Source organism: Drosophila tropicalis, unplaced genomic scaffold (assembly GCF_018151085.1).
Source record: "Drosophila tropicalis isolate 14030-0801.00 unplaced genomic scaffold, ASM1815108v1 contig_108, whole genome shotgun sequence".
In the NCBI taxonomy this organism is placed as follows: Eukaryota; Metazoa; Arthropoda; class Insecta; order Diptera; family Drosophilidae; genus Drosophila; species Drosophila tropicalis.
In genome coordinates, this window is record NW_027172444.1 from 1,213,366 (window position 1) to 1,232,483 (window position 19,118).

Sequence of the window (19,118 nt, forward strand, 5' to 3'; positions counted from 1 at the left end):
ATCGCGGTTAACGAGGGAGATGAGGGTGCAGCCCATGTGGCCCCACCGCACCCCGACGATCTTGTGATCCAAGATCAAATAAATTTTATGGGCATGGCCTCTCAAGTGTACCATACATAGAATATGAAGATAGGAATGGGGTAGTGCGACAGTTTCTCATTGACACTGGCGCAAACAGAAACTTTACTAGTCAGGAAATATCTGACGGGGCTTCGGCTCTGCAAGACCCATTCCTAGTGGAGTCAGCCGGAGGCCCTATTAAAGTATCAAAATCTACAACCGGCCCCTTTTTCACCCCTTTGGGCAACAACACTCAACTCACATTCTACACACTACCGAACCTGAACAGCTTTGATGGTATTATCGGCGATGATCTGAAGGCAAAAATTGACAGGGAGCTTGACACACTAATACAGCCCGGAGTGGCGATACCTCTCCTAAACCGCATATCAACCCAACTCAATTTCCTCTTAGAGGAAGGCCATCCGAAAGAAGTCGGGCCTACCCTGGAAGCCCTACTCAAAAACTTTTCATCCGTCTTCGAACCTGTGGCCCCTGGTGGAGCCGTAGAAACCCAAATAAAAGCATCCATCCGCACCCGAACGAAGGATGCCGTTTACACCAGATTCTACCCATATCCAGTCCACATGAGACAAGAAGTCGAAAACCAGGTTACGAAACTCCTCCACGATGGTATGATCCGGCCGTCGGAAAGCCGTTATAACTCTCCAGTATGGGTGGTTGAAAAGAAACCAAAGCCCAACGGGGGAGAAACAATACCGCATGGTAATTGACTACAAAAGACTAAATGCGGTGACGGTCTCCGATAGTTACCCAATCCCAGACATTACTACCACGCTAGTTTAGGCAAGGCGAAACTTTTTAATACCATCGATCTGACTTCGGGTCTCCACTAGATTCATATGAATCCCGCGGACATTCCCAAAACCGCTTTTTCAACCCTGAACGAAAATACGAATTCCTAAGATTACCTTTTGGGCTTTTTCCAAAGAATGATAGACGACGTACTCAGGGAATACCTCGGAAAAATCTGCCACGTGTACATTGAAGTCATAATCGTTTTCAGCTCATGGTCTTTCAGCTGTCGAACTTAACTACAGTGTTTACCAGACTTCGTGATGTAGGCCTACAGGTGAACCTCGAAAAAACAAATTTCCTGCAAAAACAAGTAAAAATTCTAGGCTACATCGTAACGGGGGGACGGCATTAAAGTCGACGACAAAAAAGTCAATGCAATCCTAAAGATACAGCCTCCAAAAAACCTTAAAGAGCTTAAGTCTTTCCTGGGTATGACCTCTTACTACAGGAAATTTATAAAAGATTACGCTGCAATACCACTTACAAACCTGACGCATGTGGCAGGTGCACAAGTAAAAAATCCTCGCAATCAAAAAAAAAGAACTAATTGCACTAGACGAATTCTATTATAGAGGAATACGACAACAAATTAATCTATAAACCAGGGAAAGGGAAAGTGGTTGCGGATGCATTGTCACTCGTTGCAGAGGACGGACGTGTTTTTTTTGCGCTTATCAATTTTTATTTTTTTTCTCGCGATTAAATACTTTTACAAATTTCTTAAATTCATTATCGGTTTAATTAATAATAATTTCAACATCCGAATTTTATTTTCATTTCGCGAATTCTTGCTGTCACTTTTGTTTAAATTTAAACAAAATCAAAACTTACAACAATACTTGCATTAGCGGTGTTGTTGTTTTGCTTATCTCTTTTGCGTTTGTGTCTTTACCGTTTTAACTAACTCTCGCGCTCTTGCGTACAAATTGTTGTTGCATGTGTTCAATTTGACGCGCTCTCCCGCTCTTTCCTATTCTTGATTGATTTGCGCTCTCGTCTTTTGCCTACACGCGACTCTGTGATACGTGTTTTTGTTTTTGTGCTTTAAAATTAGTGTTTCTGCCAATATCTTCGACACTATATGTCGAGAAGATTTAGGCCAAAACATATAATAGTTAAGGAATATACTGTAAAAAGAAAAATCGGAAACCGATTCGCTTGCCAACAACAACTAACACTATTCCTGCCACATCAGCATCTGCTGGTGTGTCAAAAACTAACTTCGTCCCTTAACCTGGGTTACCAGAACGTTAGAGGACTGAAATCTAAACTTTCTAATCTCTATGTAGATAGTCTTTCTTTTGAACATAACATTCTAGCTTTTACAGAGACGTGGCTAAAACCTGATATTGCTGATGCATCGGTTTTTTCCTCAAACTTTTCTATATTCAGACGTGACCGGATTTCTCGCATAGGTGGTGGCGTTCTGATAGCTGTTGATGCTGCTTTATCATCTGAAATGATTCAATTTTCTAGTACCCAGGAGATTGAGTTTGTCGGTGTTAAAGTAAATTTTAAATCTTTTAATGCTTTCATTACTTGTTCCTATATTCCACCATTGTCAGACATGGTAGTATATTTAAATCATTTAGAGGCAATTCAGTTTGTCTCCTCCTTAGTTTCCAGTCAAGACTTGCTCATAGTTGTAGGTGATTTTAATTTACCCGCTTTAGCATGGTCACTAACAGATGAATCTACCACGTTGCTGCCCTCTTTGTCACATGACTTCATTGATGGCCTTCTAGGCTTATCTTTATCCCAAGTCAATCCTGTCTTAAATTCTAATGGAAAATCGTTAGATCTTATTTTTGTATTGGATTCTTCTTATTGTGAGGTTCCTAGGATCGAACCATTTGTTCTTCCAGAAGACAAATTTCATCCTACATTAAATTTAAAAATTGATTTGCCCTTGCTTTCACCATTACTTGGTTCAAATGAGTTACCTCTAACTAGGTGCTTTCGTAAGACTGACTTTGCCAGACTTAATGAAAACATTACTACTACCGATTGGTCTTATCTGTACAATTGTAGAGATATGAACTCAGCTGTTCGTTTTTTCTATGATACTCTGAATTCACTCTTTGATATTTGTGTGCCTCTTGGTAGGCTGGAGCGGCTTAACAAACCTCCCTGGTTCTCTCGTGAGTTATCCAATTTGAAAAATGTGAAGACACGATATTATAAGAAGTTTCAAAAAACACGTCGTTCATCAGATTATGCTCTGTATACAGTCGCTCGTTCAAAATTCATGATGCTTAATACTCAATGCTATAAGAATTATCTTCAGCGGTGTAAGCTTCAGTTTTCTTCCGACCCTAAACAATTTTATAACTTTGTTAATTCTAAACGTAAGACCTCTGTGCACCCATCTTTTTTGTCTTTTCAAAATAAAAAAGCAAGCACTGATCAGGCAATTGCCGATATGTTTGCGAGTTTTTTCAAAACAACTTATTCCTCAATGGAATATCGAGCAAGTCCGTATCCTTATCATTTAAAAAGGCTAATTGCATTTTCAATCCAGTGATTGATGAAAGTTCTATTCTTAGCGAACTTAAATTAGTTAAACCTGTTTATTCTCCGGGGCCAGATGGTCTTCCTGGATGCGTACTCAGGTTCTGTGCAAACGCATTATGTAAACCCATTTTAAAATTGTTTCTATTGTCTGTCGAATCTTCCTCTTTTCCATCTATTTGCAAGGAGTCGTATATCATTCCTCTGCATAAAAATGGCAAAAAGCCCGAAGCCTCTAACTATAGGGGTGTTCACGCCACCGGGTGAACAGCAGAGAGTGAGGGGTAGGGTTTTTCCCAAAACCGAATTCGGTCATACTGAGGAGGGTGACGAAGGGTTCTCCTGTAAATCGCCATAGTGAGTCTGAATCGAGCTCTTCACCCGAACACCCGTTCTTTTGCTTTTACGATTTGTCATTTTTTTCAACCCGAACCATTTCGTGTGTGTCGGGCTCCCTGTCAATATTTAATAAAGCATAAGTTTATTTAACCGAAGTTTTCGCGCGTTTTTAATTCACCACTCGCTCACCAAATCCAGAAGAAATTGGCACCCGCCAACTACTTGTATTTATTTGGATCCTTCCGCCCCTCCACGAACATTGGTCCTTCGAGCCGGATATCCTTCCGCTATTCCAGCTTGCATCGGCGGAATCCCTGATAAGTACAACATTTCTTATTAAAAATCTCATTCACATTATATTCCATTACAAACTTATAAAAGTGTGAGGTTTCCCGCTCTTCCATAGCGACCTACACACTTTTGTATACTTGTATGTACATACCTGACCTGTTCCAAGGGTTACATGGTATTTCCCGATCATTTTTGTGTTTATGAAGTGCATTTTTTTTTTCCATTCTTCGAAATTCGGATTGTCCAAAAGTCCAATTGCATAGCAATACATACATATGTATGTATATACACACATATACATTCCTACATGTAAAAACAGCTGTTTTCTAACCTGCAAGTAGAGGTGCTTAATAATCGAGAATTTATAAAGTACCACTTACCTTTACTTAAAGTGTACAGCACACTCCACGGGCTGATCATTAGTCCATCGGCATAAATTATTTATGTCAAATAATTTTTACATCCATACATACATATGTATGTACATATGTACATAGGTACACACACATGTAATACTTTTGCCGCGTTAAGCACACATTAACACACATACATACATATGTCCACATACAATTTGAATTCACCCACACAAAATTAATTGCAGCCACTCCGATTGGCTTTCCGCAATTTAATAATTCGAAACCTACATAATTAAAGTAGGAAATCGTGATCCTCGTTAAACAATTTACAATTAATTAAACTCACAAAACATAAACAACGGCAGAACAGCTGACTCTCGATCAGTGCTGACACTCAAATCTCATCAGTGCTGACACTTGAGCCAAGCCGTGACTCGGTCACGACATCCATTTTTTCCTTCGTGATTTTCTTATTGTGCAAACATATTTCAATCGACTGATTGAATTTAATTCGCAAAATATTTTCTAAAGAAAAATAAGTACAACTTTATTTATATGGAATTAATATTTTGGCTTGTCTTGGTGCATTTTGATCTTTTCCTCAGGGATCCATGAAATTGATCTTGTCCGTTTAATGAAAACTAATTCCGAGTTTTTTTTTTCCTTATTGAAAAGTTTTCGGCACTCCCAATCCTACTGGTCTCAATTTTTCCATACTTTTAAATACTCTTATAAATTTAAACATTTTTCCACATTGTATAAATTTTAATATCCAAGTGATTATATACTATCCTTATAATTATTCACACAACTGCGAGGAAAATTATAAAGCCTTCTAATTTTATTTATGCTATCTATGCTTATTCATTGTGTTCATTAGAAAGAGGAGTCATTTCTTTTTCTCACTCCTCCTCTATACTTAAATTATACAGTCCACTTACGGCTTCGTTTCGATCTCCTCGCTTGAGAGCTCTAATTCCACGAAGTTATTTGTTTCCATTCGATTCGTAATAGCTCAGAGAACACTCTACGATGTCTCTTTCCGACTTTGTTGCCGTGTGCGAGGCATTAACGGCGTTCGAGACTCGCGAGTCCCAGGCTTTAGCTGACGATGTGCCACTCGTCTCCGTTAAAATACACTTAGACCAGCTTAAGTCACTTTGGACAAAAGTCGAGGCAGAGTTTTCACGATGCTATAAAGCCTTGACGGCTCAAAAGAACGAAGATAGTCCGAAGCACATAGCTACAATTAAAGCTAAACATGAATATTGTTGTATGGTATATGTGCGAGGCGGGACTTTGTTTGGAGAGCGAATCGAGCAGTTGTCCGCGAAAATGGCTTCCCCACCAGTCACGCTCTCCGTCGATTCCACCCACCAAAGCCACACAGTTCCCCCGTGCGATGTCGAAATCTTCAACGGAGACAGCCTGGCTTGGCCTACATTCCGTGATTTGTTTACCGTGATTTTTATCCATAATCCAAGCCTAACACAAGTGGAGAAACTTTACCACTTAAGTTGCAAAACTCGCGGTGAAGCCAGAGCCATTGTTTCTAGGTCACCCTTGACCAATGAAGGGTTCCAGTCCGCGTGGGATAACCTCACTGCGCGATACGAAAATAATCGATTATTGATTATGAGCCAAGCCAAGCAGCTTCTACAGATCCCAGCTGTAACACAAGAGTCTGGCAAAGCGTTGAGAGAACTGCAGACGTCAATTCAAGGTTGCTTAACCGGTCTTGAGCTTTCCGGGGCTTGTACAGACAATTGGGATATCCTTCTCATAGCAATCTGTACGAGCAAAATGCCCAAATCCACCCTTCTGTTGTGGGAACAGTCCGTTCCAAATAAGACCGCCGTCTCATCCTGGGACGACCTGAATCGATTCCTAACTGATCGCCACCGTGTACTAGAGGCCACAGATGTCCTTCAACCAAACTCTAGCGGTCAGACCTTTCCATCCGTAAGCCGAAAACCTACGGCACGAGCTCAGGCCTTTTCCGCTCAAGTGCAAGAGAGCTCAGCACCTGATGCTTGTATAATTCCGAATCCTGCGTCCTCCGATTCTTCCAGCAGCCCTCCTGTAAACGTGGGAAGTTACTTCGCCTCCACTCGCAACACTGGCCTCCTGGGTACTGCAAGGGTAACTATTCATCATCGTGGCAAGCAGTTTCAAATCCGCGCTTTGATTGATATGGGATCCGAAGCGTCCTTTATTTCCCAAAGAATGTTTGAATTGATTAATCCTCCAAGCTGCAAAGTATCAACTAGCATTCGCGGTATTGGGCAATGCGATGCTGGTAGCGGCGACAAAGTGTGCCGCCTACAGATTTCTCCTCCTGACGAACCGCTGCGACAGTTCCAAGCAGTCGCCGTGGTGCTGCCTAGTGTAGCTGAAGCACTTCCGTCCCGCGCCGTCCCGAATAAGGTGAAGCAGGATTCGCTTGACCTTCCGCTCGCTGATCCGCTATTTCACCAAAGAGCTCCTGTGGATTTGGTGCTTGGAGCCGAGCTCCTTCCCACTATCCTTGGGGAACGAATCATCAAGAATGTTGGTGATTCTTTCGTGGGGATCGAGACGATGTTCGGATGGGTTCTCTGTGGATCCGTTACTGGAAAATCCAGACGGTCTCGGTCCACCTCCTCCAGCAGCCCGAAAATGTCTCTAAGGACAGCAGCACCATCCGATTTAGAACGCAGTTCCAATTGCTTCAGGTGCCGCGTTTGTCAAGGCGTACACGCGCTCCGTCAGTGCCGACAGTTTCGAGGACTACGAGCTGACGACAGGCTACGGGTAGTCTTAAGCAACGGATACTGCCCGAACTGTTTGGCTCATGAGCATTCCAATGGTTCCTGCAGAAGCACAGCAGGATGCCATCGATGTGGCAATCAACACCACACGCTCTTGCACATCGACAGCTCTGTCGCGTACATCCAACCCAAAGAGCAAAGACCCGAAAAGCACCCGCCTTTCATTCGGGCTTCTATACAGAGGTCTTCAGCCATCGTGCCGCCTACTCCATCTGCATCCAAAGTTCCCCCTCCATCTCCACCCGTGTCTTGGCGATCCAGAACGCTGCCATCCCCCATCCTTAGACATCTCCAGCGAGGCAATTACAACTTGTTGCAAGGGGGCGGTATGTTCACGCCACCGGGTGAACAGCAGAGAGTGAGGGGTAGGGTTTTTCCCAAAACCGAATTCGGTCATACTGAGGAGGGTGACGAAGGGTTCTCCTGTAAATCGCCATAGTGAGTCTGAATCGAGCTCTTCACCCGAACACCCGTTCTTTTGCTTTTACGATTTGTCATTTTTTTCAACCCGAACCATTTCGTGTGTGTCGGGCTCCCTGTCAATATTTAATAAAGCATAAGTTTATTTAACCGAAGTTTTCGCGCGTTTTTAATTCACCACTCGCTCACCATATCCAGAAGAAATTGGCACCCGCCAACTACTCGTATTTATTTGGATCCTTCCGCCCCTCCACGAACAAGGGGTATCTCAAAATTGTCCGCTATTCCGAAAGCTTTTGAGAAAATTATAACTTCTCAAATGCAACATTTTTGCAGCTCTATTATTTCGCCATCCCAACATGGGTTTGTGAAACGTAGATCTACAACCACTAACCTTTTAGAATTTACATCAATTATTATCAAGGGGTTCAAAAATGGTAAGCAAACTGATGTAATATATACTGACTTTAGCAAAGCCTTTGATTCCGTTAATCATACCCTATTACTTTCTAAGCTGAGCGACATTGGGTTTCCACCGCTTTTCCTTTCTTGGGTTCGAGAATATTTAACAAATAGAAAACAGAAGGTACTTTTTAAGTCTTCTTTTTCCGCTTCCATTCCTGTGACTTCTGGTGTACCTCAAGGTAGTCATCTTGGCCCTCTGCTCTTCACACTATTTATTAACGATCTTCCATCAGTCATTGTTCATTCGCGCGTGCTTATGTATGCTGACGATGTCAAACTTTGTCTTACTCATAAGGATACAGATTCATTTAGTCGGCTACAAGCTGATCTTAAAAACTTTCAATCCTGGTGCCAGTTTAATCTACTAAATCTTAACACTACCAAATGTAAGGTAATGACTTTTTTCCGTAACTCTCCTCAACTGGTCACTTATTTTCTAAACAATAGCCCTCTAGAACGTCTAAATAATATGAATGATTTGGGCGTAATTATGGACCATAAGTTAAATTTTAACACCCACATTTCCACCACGGTCGCAAAGGCCATGAGTGTCCTGGGTTTCAATAAAAGATGGTCAAAAGAATTTGATGACCCCTATACAACTAAAGTTCTTTTTACTTCGCTTGTCCGACCTATTTTAGAGTATGGATCTTGCATTTGGTCACCTCAATATGAGTCGCACCAGATTAGACTTGAATCCGTTCAAAAGCAGTTCTTGTTATTTGCTCTTCGTGGCTTAAGCTGGGATCGCAATGTCAATTTGCCTTCGTATTCTAGTAGACTTCTCTTGATTAACCTTCCATCCCTAACTAACCGTAGAATTATGCTTGGTGTCATTTTTATGCACAAGCTCCTAATTGGTGATATCGACTCGCCTGAGTTATTAGCTCAGGTGAATCTGTCGGTACCATGTAGACGGAGTAGACATCCTTTGATACCTTTATCCTTTAGTCGTTGTTCTTCTAACTATGCTATGCATGAACCTTTTAGGGTCCTCTGCTCTGATTACAACCTTCTATTCCCTGTAATCGGCTCAGAGTTTTCTATTAATATGCTTAAAACATCTATCCTATCCCATTTAGTTAATAGATAGCTGTAGTATTATTTGTTTGTCTGTTTTTTCTATTGTGTATTTGTCCACGCGATTCGTGCCGTGCGTTATACGGCTGCACCACTCGGTCGGTCGGGTGGGAGGTTGGCAGTTATCTGCTTGGGCTCGCGCGTAAAAAAAAAAAAAAAAAAAAAAAGAATCTCGTACGATTCGCTCGGATAAATACCGAATCAGATAAACTTAAATGTCCTTAGCACCCCGGATAATGACACTGACTCATTGGCAACGGTGCACAGCGCATTATACGACGCCTCTGATTTTGTCCCACACGTCGAGGTCCCCATCAATGTATTCAGGAATCAGATTGTCTTTGAACCCGCTCGGTCAGACAATGGATGCGTCAACCGCATGCCGGTTTTAATCGGTACTTACTTAGAACTTTTACCCCAGCAGAATTAGACACGGTCCTGAGAGATTACCTTAGGCCATCTCTAATAAACGGATAAAAATCACGCATCTGCAACTTTTGCAAACGTGTTACCTCCAATCGTTCACAAGCTACAAACTTCGCGTCACGCAAAGACTGGTGACCGATGACGACGTGATTTGCGGAGTCATCACGGAGGAACACCAAGGGGTTCATAGAAATTTCAATGAAATAAGACTTCAGCTACTAGAGCGGGTCTATTTCTCAAAAATGGCGAGCAGAATCAAAAACATTGTGGCAGCTTGCAAGACATGCAAGCTTCATAAATACGACCGACTCCCTAATCAGCCATTACTGGAACCTACCCCAATTCCAACATACCCGTGCGAAATTCTGCATATAGACATCTTTGCGATAAAAAAACATCAATTTCTCAGCTGCATTGACAAATTTGCAAAGTTTGCCAAACTATTTCCCATAGAGTCAAAGTCAGCTCTCCACCTGCGCGTAAGATTAGCGGAGGTGCTGCACTATTTCGCGGCACCCAAAATCTTGGTAACGGACAATGAACGAGGGCTCCTTTGCCCCACAATCCTCAATTACCTCACTCGACATTCCTCGAAATCTATAGATGCCTTATATCCGAGTTCTCAACTAGGCAGAACGGCTAGGATAAATTATCAAGGCCTGACGGATTTTTTGCGTAATACTTTAGAGGATATAAGCGGCCTTTTTACAAGCGAAACAGGAGGCAGTTATCCACAGGCGGAATAAAGGAAAAAAGGAACAGGTTGAATACAAACAAGGGGAAGAAATCTTTGTCAGGAACAAACAGACTAAGGGGAAAGAGAAAAACCTATTCAATATTGAGGAAGTACAAGAGGATAGAAGGGCTACGGTAAAAACAAAGACGGGCAAGGTATTTCACAAGGCCCATCTGAAATCTGAAACAAAAAAATGAGTAGATAGGAAATCGCCCCGCCTCATCAATTTGCATAAAGACGATAGTATACAAAAAACGAAAATACAAATAAGAAAAGAAGCAAGCAAAAATATACAACAAAAAGAAAATAGAGTAATTGTTGAGGAACGGTTGCTGAATTCTTAAACTTAAATTTATTTGAATGTAAACGATCTTTGTATTTTATTATTTTTAACTTTAAGTTGCATGGTCACACCGTTTTGGCTGATGCAATAGGTAGCGTGTGGTGAAAACGAGAAAATGTATGTTGAGTTAGTTAATTGCTTATTGGCCAACCGAAACCATCACATGGAGTGAAATAAAAGTTATTTATTATTATTAAACGAACCAGCAAAGTTAATTTATGTATCATCATAAATTTGGTCCTTCGAGCCGGATTTGGATTCTGTTGGGATAAGCAATTCTACTCAAGTTAAGATGGAAAAACTAAAGGCAACACGCACCAAGTTAAAGTCCAGCCTCACGCGGCTGCTGACACTTTCGGAGAATCCGCCTGAGAACTGCACAGCGGATGTGGTGGATACTATGATGACCAGACTCGACAACGTGTGGAAGGAGTTTGATCGGTCCACTGATGATATGTTTGAATTTCAAGAATCGCAAGGTTACGTCGACCCCATGGGTGACTACGGAGACTATGAGATGAAGTACTTAACTGCACAACTGCACTTAAAGGAACTGGGAAAATTGGTTAACCCAGTAAAAGCAACTAAGGTCGTGGACTCCAGTGAGGGAGTCAACGAAGTAGTGTCGCAGATACTACACAAGCAGATGGAACTTCAACGGGAGTTTTATGAAAGCATGACAGTAAGTGGAGCTGCCTGTTTGGCGTTAGGGGGACAGGTCCAGCTGCCCAAATTACACATCAAGCCTTTTGGTGGCGACTACCTGGAGTGGCCAGCCTTTAAGGATTTATACGAGAGTACCATTCACAACAGGGTGAATCTGGATAAAGCTCAGAAGTTTCAATATCTCAAGTCTTTTCTCTGTGATGAGGCTGCAAGTTTAATAAATCATTTGCCGTTAACAGGAGCGGCGTACGAGACGGCTTGGGCAGGCCTAATGGAACGTTATGATCGACCTCGTCATGTCGTTAACTCGCTTTTGGATAATTTTAGACGTCTACCATCAACAAGGGTGACAGATGTATCCGTTCTACGAAAGATTGCCGATGGGGCGAGTGAAGTTGTACGTGGCCTAGATGCACTTGGCCAAACTAATCGCGACTGCTGGGTGATCTATTTTCTACTGGATAAAATTGATGCAGAGTCTCAATGCAAGTGGGTGTCCTACAGCCGTGAGGGGACATCTCCAACCATTAAGGATTTTCTTAGATTTCTCGGAGAACGTTGCGATGAGTTCGAATTAAGCCGCTGCGAACAAGTCGCACAATCAAACGTTAAGAAATATACTCGGATACTGATTTCCACAGACTCAAGAGGGTGTCTTAAATGTGAGTCTAAGGAGCATAACGTATACAACTGTGACCAGTTCTTGGCCCTCTCCGTGGAAAGGCGCTACTCATTTGCTAAGGAGAAACGTTTGTGTTTCAGTTGTCTAAGGCCTGACCATGGTATTTCAAGATGTGAATCCAAGTATAGATGCAAACATTGTCAGGACAAACACCACACGCTGTTACATCGCCAAGTCGAAGAAAAGAGCATTAATCCCACAGTAGCCATGATTGCCGAAACTAAGCAAGGAAAGGAAGCTCAATCTATAGAATCACAGAGTTATTTAGCACGTTCTGCGGTAAATCTACAGCCGCGAGGAAAACCAAGGAGTGTATTGCCCACAGCTCTAGTTTTGGCATTAAATTCAAAGGGATCATACACCACTTGTCGTGTTCTCTTTGATAGTGGATCAGAACTATCATACATATCGGAGCATTGCATGCGTTCACTGGGCCTCTTACGCTCACCATCTCGAATACTTGTCTCAGGAATTTCGTCAATCAAGGCCGATACTACAAGAGGGGTCAGCGCAGTACATTTGAAATCAAGGTTCTCGAAGCATACACTAGATATTACAGCTCATGTTTTAGGTAAGATAACCACTCTATTGCCAAAGGATGAAGTCGACCCGGCCGTTTTGAAAGTTTTCGATGGGTTAGAACTGGCTGATCTACCGGAAACCAGCGCTAAGCATGTGGACATTTTGTTGGGTAGCGACTACGTGTGGTCCGCATTCACAGGAGAGAAGGTATTAGATAAGCATGGAAATATAATTGCAATATCCACAATATTCGGGTGGGTGGTCACCTCAATTGCAGCTAAACAAGGATCAAATACAGCATCTCTGTTATCAACCATCGAAATAAATACATCGCTCCAAAGGTTTTGGGAATTGGAAGAATTAAGTGGCAGTTTGCCGCCGACTGCTGATGATTTAAAGGTCGAGAATCATTTTCGCTCTACACACTTTCGTGACTCAAATGGGAGGTATAGTGTTGAGCTTCCATTTAAGAACTCGGATGTTAAGTTTGCAGATACTCTTCAGGGAGCAACATCACGATTTTATTCAGTAGAACGTCGACTTCAGAAAGATAAAAGGTTAAAGGAAGAGTACACCAAGTTCATGCGCGAATACATTGCTTTGGGACACATGCGCATCCTTGATGAGTCAGAGAAGACGAGTGCACCTAAAGAACACATGTTCTATATGCCTCACCATCCGGTTATTGGTACGAAATTGAGAATTGTATTTGATGGATCTTATAAAGATAAGAGTGGCAGATCACTAAACGATGAGTTACTAGTGGGCCCAAGTATTCAGCGTAACCTAATGGATGTGTGTTTACGCTTTCGACTTTATAAGTTTGTTTTTTGCGCAGACATCATTAAAATGTTTAGGCAAATATGGATTTCTGAAAATCACCGAAATTATCAACGAATTGTATGGAGAGAAAACCCAACTGAAGAGCTGCAACATTACCAGCTTTGTACTGTAACCTATGGGACAGCCTGTGCACCGTTTTTAGCTGTACGTGTGTTAGAACAACTTGCCATCGATCTAAAGCATAAATATCCAACAGCTGCCAAGATTCTATTGGAAGATTTCTATGTGGACGATGTCCTGACCGGAACAAACACGGAAGATCAACTTATACGTAACAAGGATGAACTTATTCAACTATTAGGTCGCGCACAGCTGGAGCTTGGGAAATGGGTATCCAATACCGACGGAATCGGCTCTTTAGAAGAAGCAGCAGCGACAAGTGTGCCTGGAGATGCCTCCTCCGTCAAGGTATTAGGAATACATTGTGAACCAAAGTCTGACATCTTCACATATGGTATAAGGTTGAGCGAATGCACAGAAAGTTCAAAAAGACAAGTATTATCAGACGTATCACGCATATTTGACCCGCTTGGTCTACTGGCGCCGGTCATTGTTCAATTCAAGATCCTTTTCCAAGAGCTCTGGCTTCTTAATCTAGATTGGGATTCACCGCTTCCAACTAAGCTGGCAGACCGATGGCGTAAGTATCGCGAAGACATTATCAACATAAGGCAGTTAAAGATACGGCGTCATATTGGGTATGTCGGCAGACGAATAGAGTTACACGCCTTCTCAGACGCCTCAATAAAAGCATACGCAGCAGTCGTATACTCTCGGATCGTGAACCAGGATGGCAGCATAGAGGTTTCACTGATTGCAGCGAAAACACGGGTCGCTCCACTTAAGCAGCAATCGCTCCCTCGTTTGGAATTATGTGGCGCACTTCTGCTAAGTCGGCTGATCGCATCAATTAAATTAGCTTGGAAGGATCTAGAAAGCACCGTATATGCTTGGTGTGATTCGACAATTGTGTTGGCATGGTTGAATCACTTGCCAGCTAGTTTAAAGACGTTCATTGGCAATCGTACTGCCGAAATATTGGAAGTAATACCAAGGGACTCGTGGCGCCATGTTAATACCAAGCAGAACCCCGCAGACTGCGCTTCTAGAGGAATGCTGGCTGAGGACTTACTCCCGTTTACTCTCTGGTGGAAGGGTCCCGACTGGCTGGCTGAGACACATCTTAACTTAGGTAACGAAGATGATATACAAATCTCTAACTTAATTTCAGAAGACGAGTACCTAAAAGAGTTGAAGGCTACAGTGTTAGTTACTCTCGCGGAAACCATGCACGAGTCATCTCCCCTCGAAGAACTCATTGGTCGTGTTTCTTCCTGGCCGAGACTTGTGCGCATTGTGGCATATATTTTACGATTCATCAGACACATGAAAAACCCCCAAGAAAAGTCAGACACTTTCGCCGTAACCTATGACGAGTACAAGGCAGCCAGGAACCTATGTTTGCAGCAAGCTCAAGACGAATGGTATAAAGAACGAAAAGCGCTACGAAATGAAGGATGCGTACCAAAAGGCTCTAAGCTGTGTACCCTGACGCCGATTTTAGATGACAATGGGCTTCTACGTGTAGGAGGTCGCCTCAATAATTCAGAGTTATCATATTCAGCCAAGCATCCGCTCATCTTGCCGAGGAAGCATCGCATATCTCACCTAATTTTGGAACACGAGCATCAACATAATCTACACCCAGGAGTTTCGGCCCTCTTTGTCATCGTTCGTCAACGTTTCTGGATAATGGGAGCCAGAAATCTGATTCGTAAAGTTACTCACAACTGTATAAAATGCTTCAGACAGCGAGCACATACCAGCAACCAACTAATGGCCGCACTACCGGCATTGAGAGTTCGGCAAGCATTTCCGTTCGAAAATACAGGCTGTGATTATGCTGGCCCAATCATGATGAAGACACATAAAGGAAGGACCGCTCGAAAGGAAAAGGGATACATATGTCTCTTCGTATGCATGGCAACCTCAGCTTTACACTTGGAGCTGGCAACAGACCTTAGCACTGACACATTTTTGGCTGCTCTTAGACGTTTCATTTCACGGCGAGGCAAATGTGTGACGATGTTCAGCGACAATGGACGAAATTTTGTGGGAGCCAAAAGAAGTCTTAACGAAATGGAACAATTAGTTCAATCCCAGCTGCACAATAACAAGATAGCAGAGGCGTTATCGATCGAAGGCATCAACTGGAAGTTCATACCGCCACATGCGCCCCACTGGGGAGGCAAATGGGAATCGGGTGTGCGCTCTGTGAAGCTTCATTTACACCGAGTAATCGGCCACGCCGTTCTTACATTCGAACAAATGCATACGTTGTTAACACAGGTGGAAGCGGTGATCAACTCAAGGCCTCTTTGTGCCACTTCCGATACAGATGTTGGATATCTTTCGCCCGCTCACATGTTGATCGGTCGTCCTTATACCTCAGTGCCAGATGGAGATTTGGACCAAGTGCCGGCAAACCGATTGGATTACTGGCAGCAATCTCAGGCCATGTTACAAGGCTTTTGGAAAAGGTGGCATCTTGAGTACCTTACGTCGTTGCAGCAAAGGCCAAAATGGTTAATGAAATCGGCAAACCCGAGGCCTGATGATCTCGTTCTAGTAAAGGATTCTCATACTCCTCCGGCTTCTTGGATCCTGGCCCGCATTATCGAGACGATTCCTGGCCCAGACGGTCTAGTACGAGCCCTTTAAGTTAAAGACAGCTACAGGAGAGATGACCCGTCCCATAACCAAGGTGGCTCCCCTGCCAGTTTCAGAAACATTGTTTCAGGGCCCGGCGGTATGTTGAGGAACGGTTGCTGAATTCTTAAACTTAAATTTATTTGAATGTAAACGATCTTTGTATTTTATTATTTTTAACTTTAAGTTGCATGGTCACACCGTTTTGGCTGATGCAATAGGTAGCGTGTGGTGAAAACGAGAAAATGTATGTTGAGTTAGTTAATTGCTTATTGGCCAACCGAAACCATCACATGGAGTGAAATAAAAGTTATTTATTATTATTAAACGAACCAGCAAAGTTAATTTATGTATCATCAGTAATATTTAAGAATTAAGAAACCACGAGACAAAGCACTATTCACGAACCAGGTGGTAACCAATACCAATAGTTAGCTTTAACAAAATTCATATTATAAGCATTACTAACTCTCTTCGTCTTCAAGGATGGCAATGGTGATGTTGCAGCAGGCAAGTGCTGCCCATTTCTTCAATTACGACTCTCCGGTAATTCCCCTTCAGCAGGGATACGTCTGGCGGGTTAGCGGCGTGTTTCGGCTGATTCACGTCATAAATCTGCTGGAGTTCCAACAGGCGATCCAAACCACGCGGTAGAAATCCACGCTGCTATCCGACCAGCGAACAAGGGTGATAGCGGATCACTACCTGGATCAGGCTGAAGAGGATACTGGAAGATTACTTTCCACACCAGCCCGGAGACCTAGGGCCGTGGAATGGCTCGGTTCAGCATGGAAATGGATTGCTGGCTCCCCAGATGCGGCCGACTGGAACGCGGCTCTGAAGACCCAGGATGGTCTTGTTGCGGGCAATAATCAGCAAGTCCGCATCAACGAAAAGCTTTTCGAGGCTACATATCGGACTCTGGAAGAACTAAATGGGATCATCGGCAAAGTCAACTCGATAGATGGAGACATCCACGCCGCCACTGCGACGCTACATAAGGCTATGATTTTGGCAAATCAAGTCCATGAGGTGACCAAAGCATGCCAATTAGCCAAGACGGGAGCGGTGAACTCGGACCTACTAAATGGAAAGGAAGTAGACGATATCCTGAACGAAGTAATGGGACTCCCGTACCAGAATGCGATTGAGGCCATTGAATTCTCCCGCCCAACGGTCATGTCAAATGGGACCTTCCTGCTGTACGTCCTAGCCATTCCTAAGGTGACGGACAAAAAATATAAGTTACTTCACCTACTCCCCACAGTCCGTGAGGGTCAGAAACTCGTCTTGGATGCCAACCTGGTGGCAGTGGACCCAAGCGAAACCTATGAGGTCCTTGGAAATTGCTTCTCCTTCGGCAACACAACAGGAAGAAAACCTGCGCAATGAGGAAGGCTGCATTCCACGGCTAATCAAAGGCGGCAATGCACAATGCCACTACCTAAGGGATGCACAGGAATCAGTGACACTGATAGACGAGAGCACGGTGTTCCTCACTGGCTTCAATGGAACAGTGACCACCTCCTCGGGACAACGTAGACTCCAGGGCTCCTTTATTGTCAAACTCCAAGATTAAACAATAATCATCGGAAGGAAGACCTACTCAAGCCGATCTGCTTCCACCCTCACCGCAATGCCTGCAGTCCTCTCCAACATAACAGCCTTAGGTTACACCCCGACGCTGCAATATGTTCACGAATTTTCTATACAAAATCTAAGAAAAATATATGATGTATCAAGAAAGCTCCAGATATCTCTATTAACCGAGGCCATTGGAACTGCGTGTGTCGGCATCGTGCTATATATTGCCTGGAGAAAAATTACGTCCACGAGAGGCCTGGCGATACCAGAAAAGGCCAATCCGTCGCCTTCACCCTAATCTGCGGGACGCAGATCTCTGGAGTGGGAGGAGTTAACACCATGAACTCTGCCCACAAACATCAGGCCACTCTGCCCCTCACACAAACTGCTGGCTCAGCAGAAAGGAGGGAGTAGCAGAAATACCAACCGCTTGCGCAAGAGCCAAAGCGGTGACACCGGATGCGCGTGTGACTGTTGGACGGTCATTCGCGCTGCGTCAGCAACTCAGGGCCAGCTAGGCAGCTTTGGCGCTTCTGAGCGGCAGCATGAACAAACATTCTGGTAGCAGCCATCAAGAGGATAAGAACCACTAATTAATTTGCTTTGATAAAGAACTAATAACGTACTATTGATTTGTCTTTATTTATTTATTTGTTTTGCAATCCACAAGGATTCTTATTTGGGTAAATAATATTTGGAATAGTTCCTCACGAAATCGTGAGGTGGCTCTCGCATAATAATGTGAAAGTTAACATTAATAATACCAAGAGACTAATGAAAAAGCGAAGGCAAGGCTAGGTTTCCGAAAAGAAAGACGCTCATGAGTTGGTCATGCGTTAACTTATATTTACTGGGAAGCTTGCAGATCCAATATTGGCGGTCATTTTAAAAGCTTTTTCTGTGCTAGAGGAACACGCAGCATCTTCACCCACATGCAAAAAATAACAAGAACAGAAAGACACACTAAAAAAATATCAAAGAAGTTAAATTCGGCTATGCCGAAGTTTATATACCCTTGCAGTCCTTGACAATAATAATTTCACATGTTCAAAATTTGTTTTCTGCAACTCAATTCATTAATATACAAACAAAACAATTTTACTCTTCATACTATGTACAATTTGTTCTTCTTCTTCCCTCATTCCCTAAGCAAAGCAACGCACGCATACACATACAGTTTATGTAGCGTTGCGTCTGTGTGTGTATGCATGTGCTCTGTTGATTTGATGATGACGTAGTAGGCAGCAAGCAGAGCTGCCGGCAGCGATTGAACCGATTTATATAGACTGTAACTTGTGTTCTATTTATCCGATCAGGGTCAAATTTTGGGATCTGAGATTTTATATCAAATTCTATTATATTGGTAAATTTCATGGGGATACTCCGATTTTTGCAAAAATTTTTGTTCCAGAGTTATATGATATAGTAGTCCGATCCCAAAGATTTTCATACTTTA

General features: G+C 43.0%; 1 protein-coding gene across 1 annotated transcript; it reads left to right on the plus strand.

The window, feature by feature from the left end:
• The first annotated feature begins 10,948 nt into the window (after positions 1-10,948).
• LOC137572962 (uncharacterized) lies at positions 10,949-16,090 on the plus strand. Its single transcript, XM_068284829.1, has 4 exons — positions 10,949-11,828; positions 12,576-12,780; positions 12,868-13,214; positions 13,566-16,090. Exons 1-4 carry the CDS (start codon positions 10,949-10,951, stop codon positions 16,088-16,090), a joined length of 3,957 nt encoding a protein of 1,318 aa, XP_068140930.1.
• Positions 16,091-19,118: the final 3,028 nt, after the last annotated feature.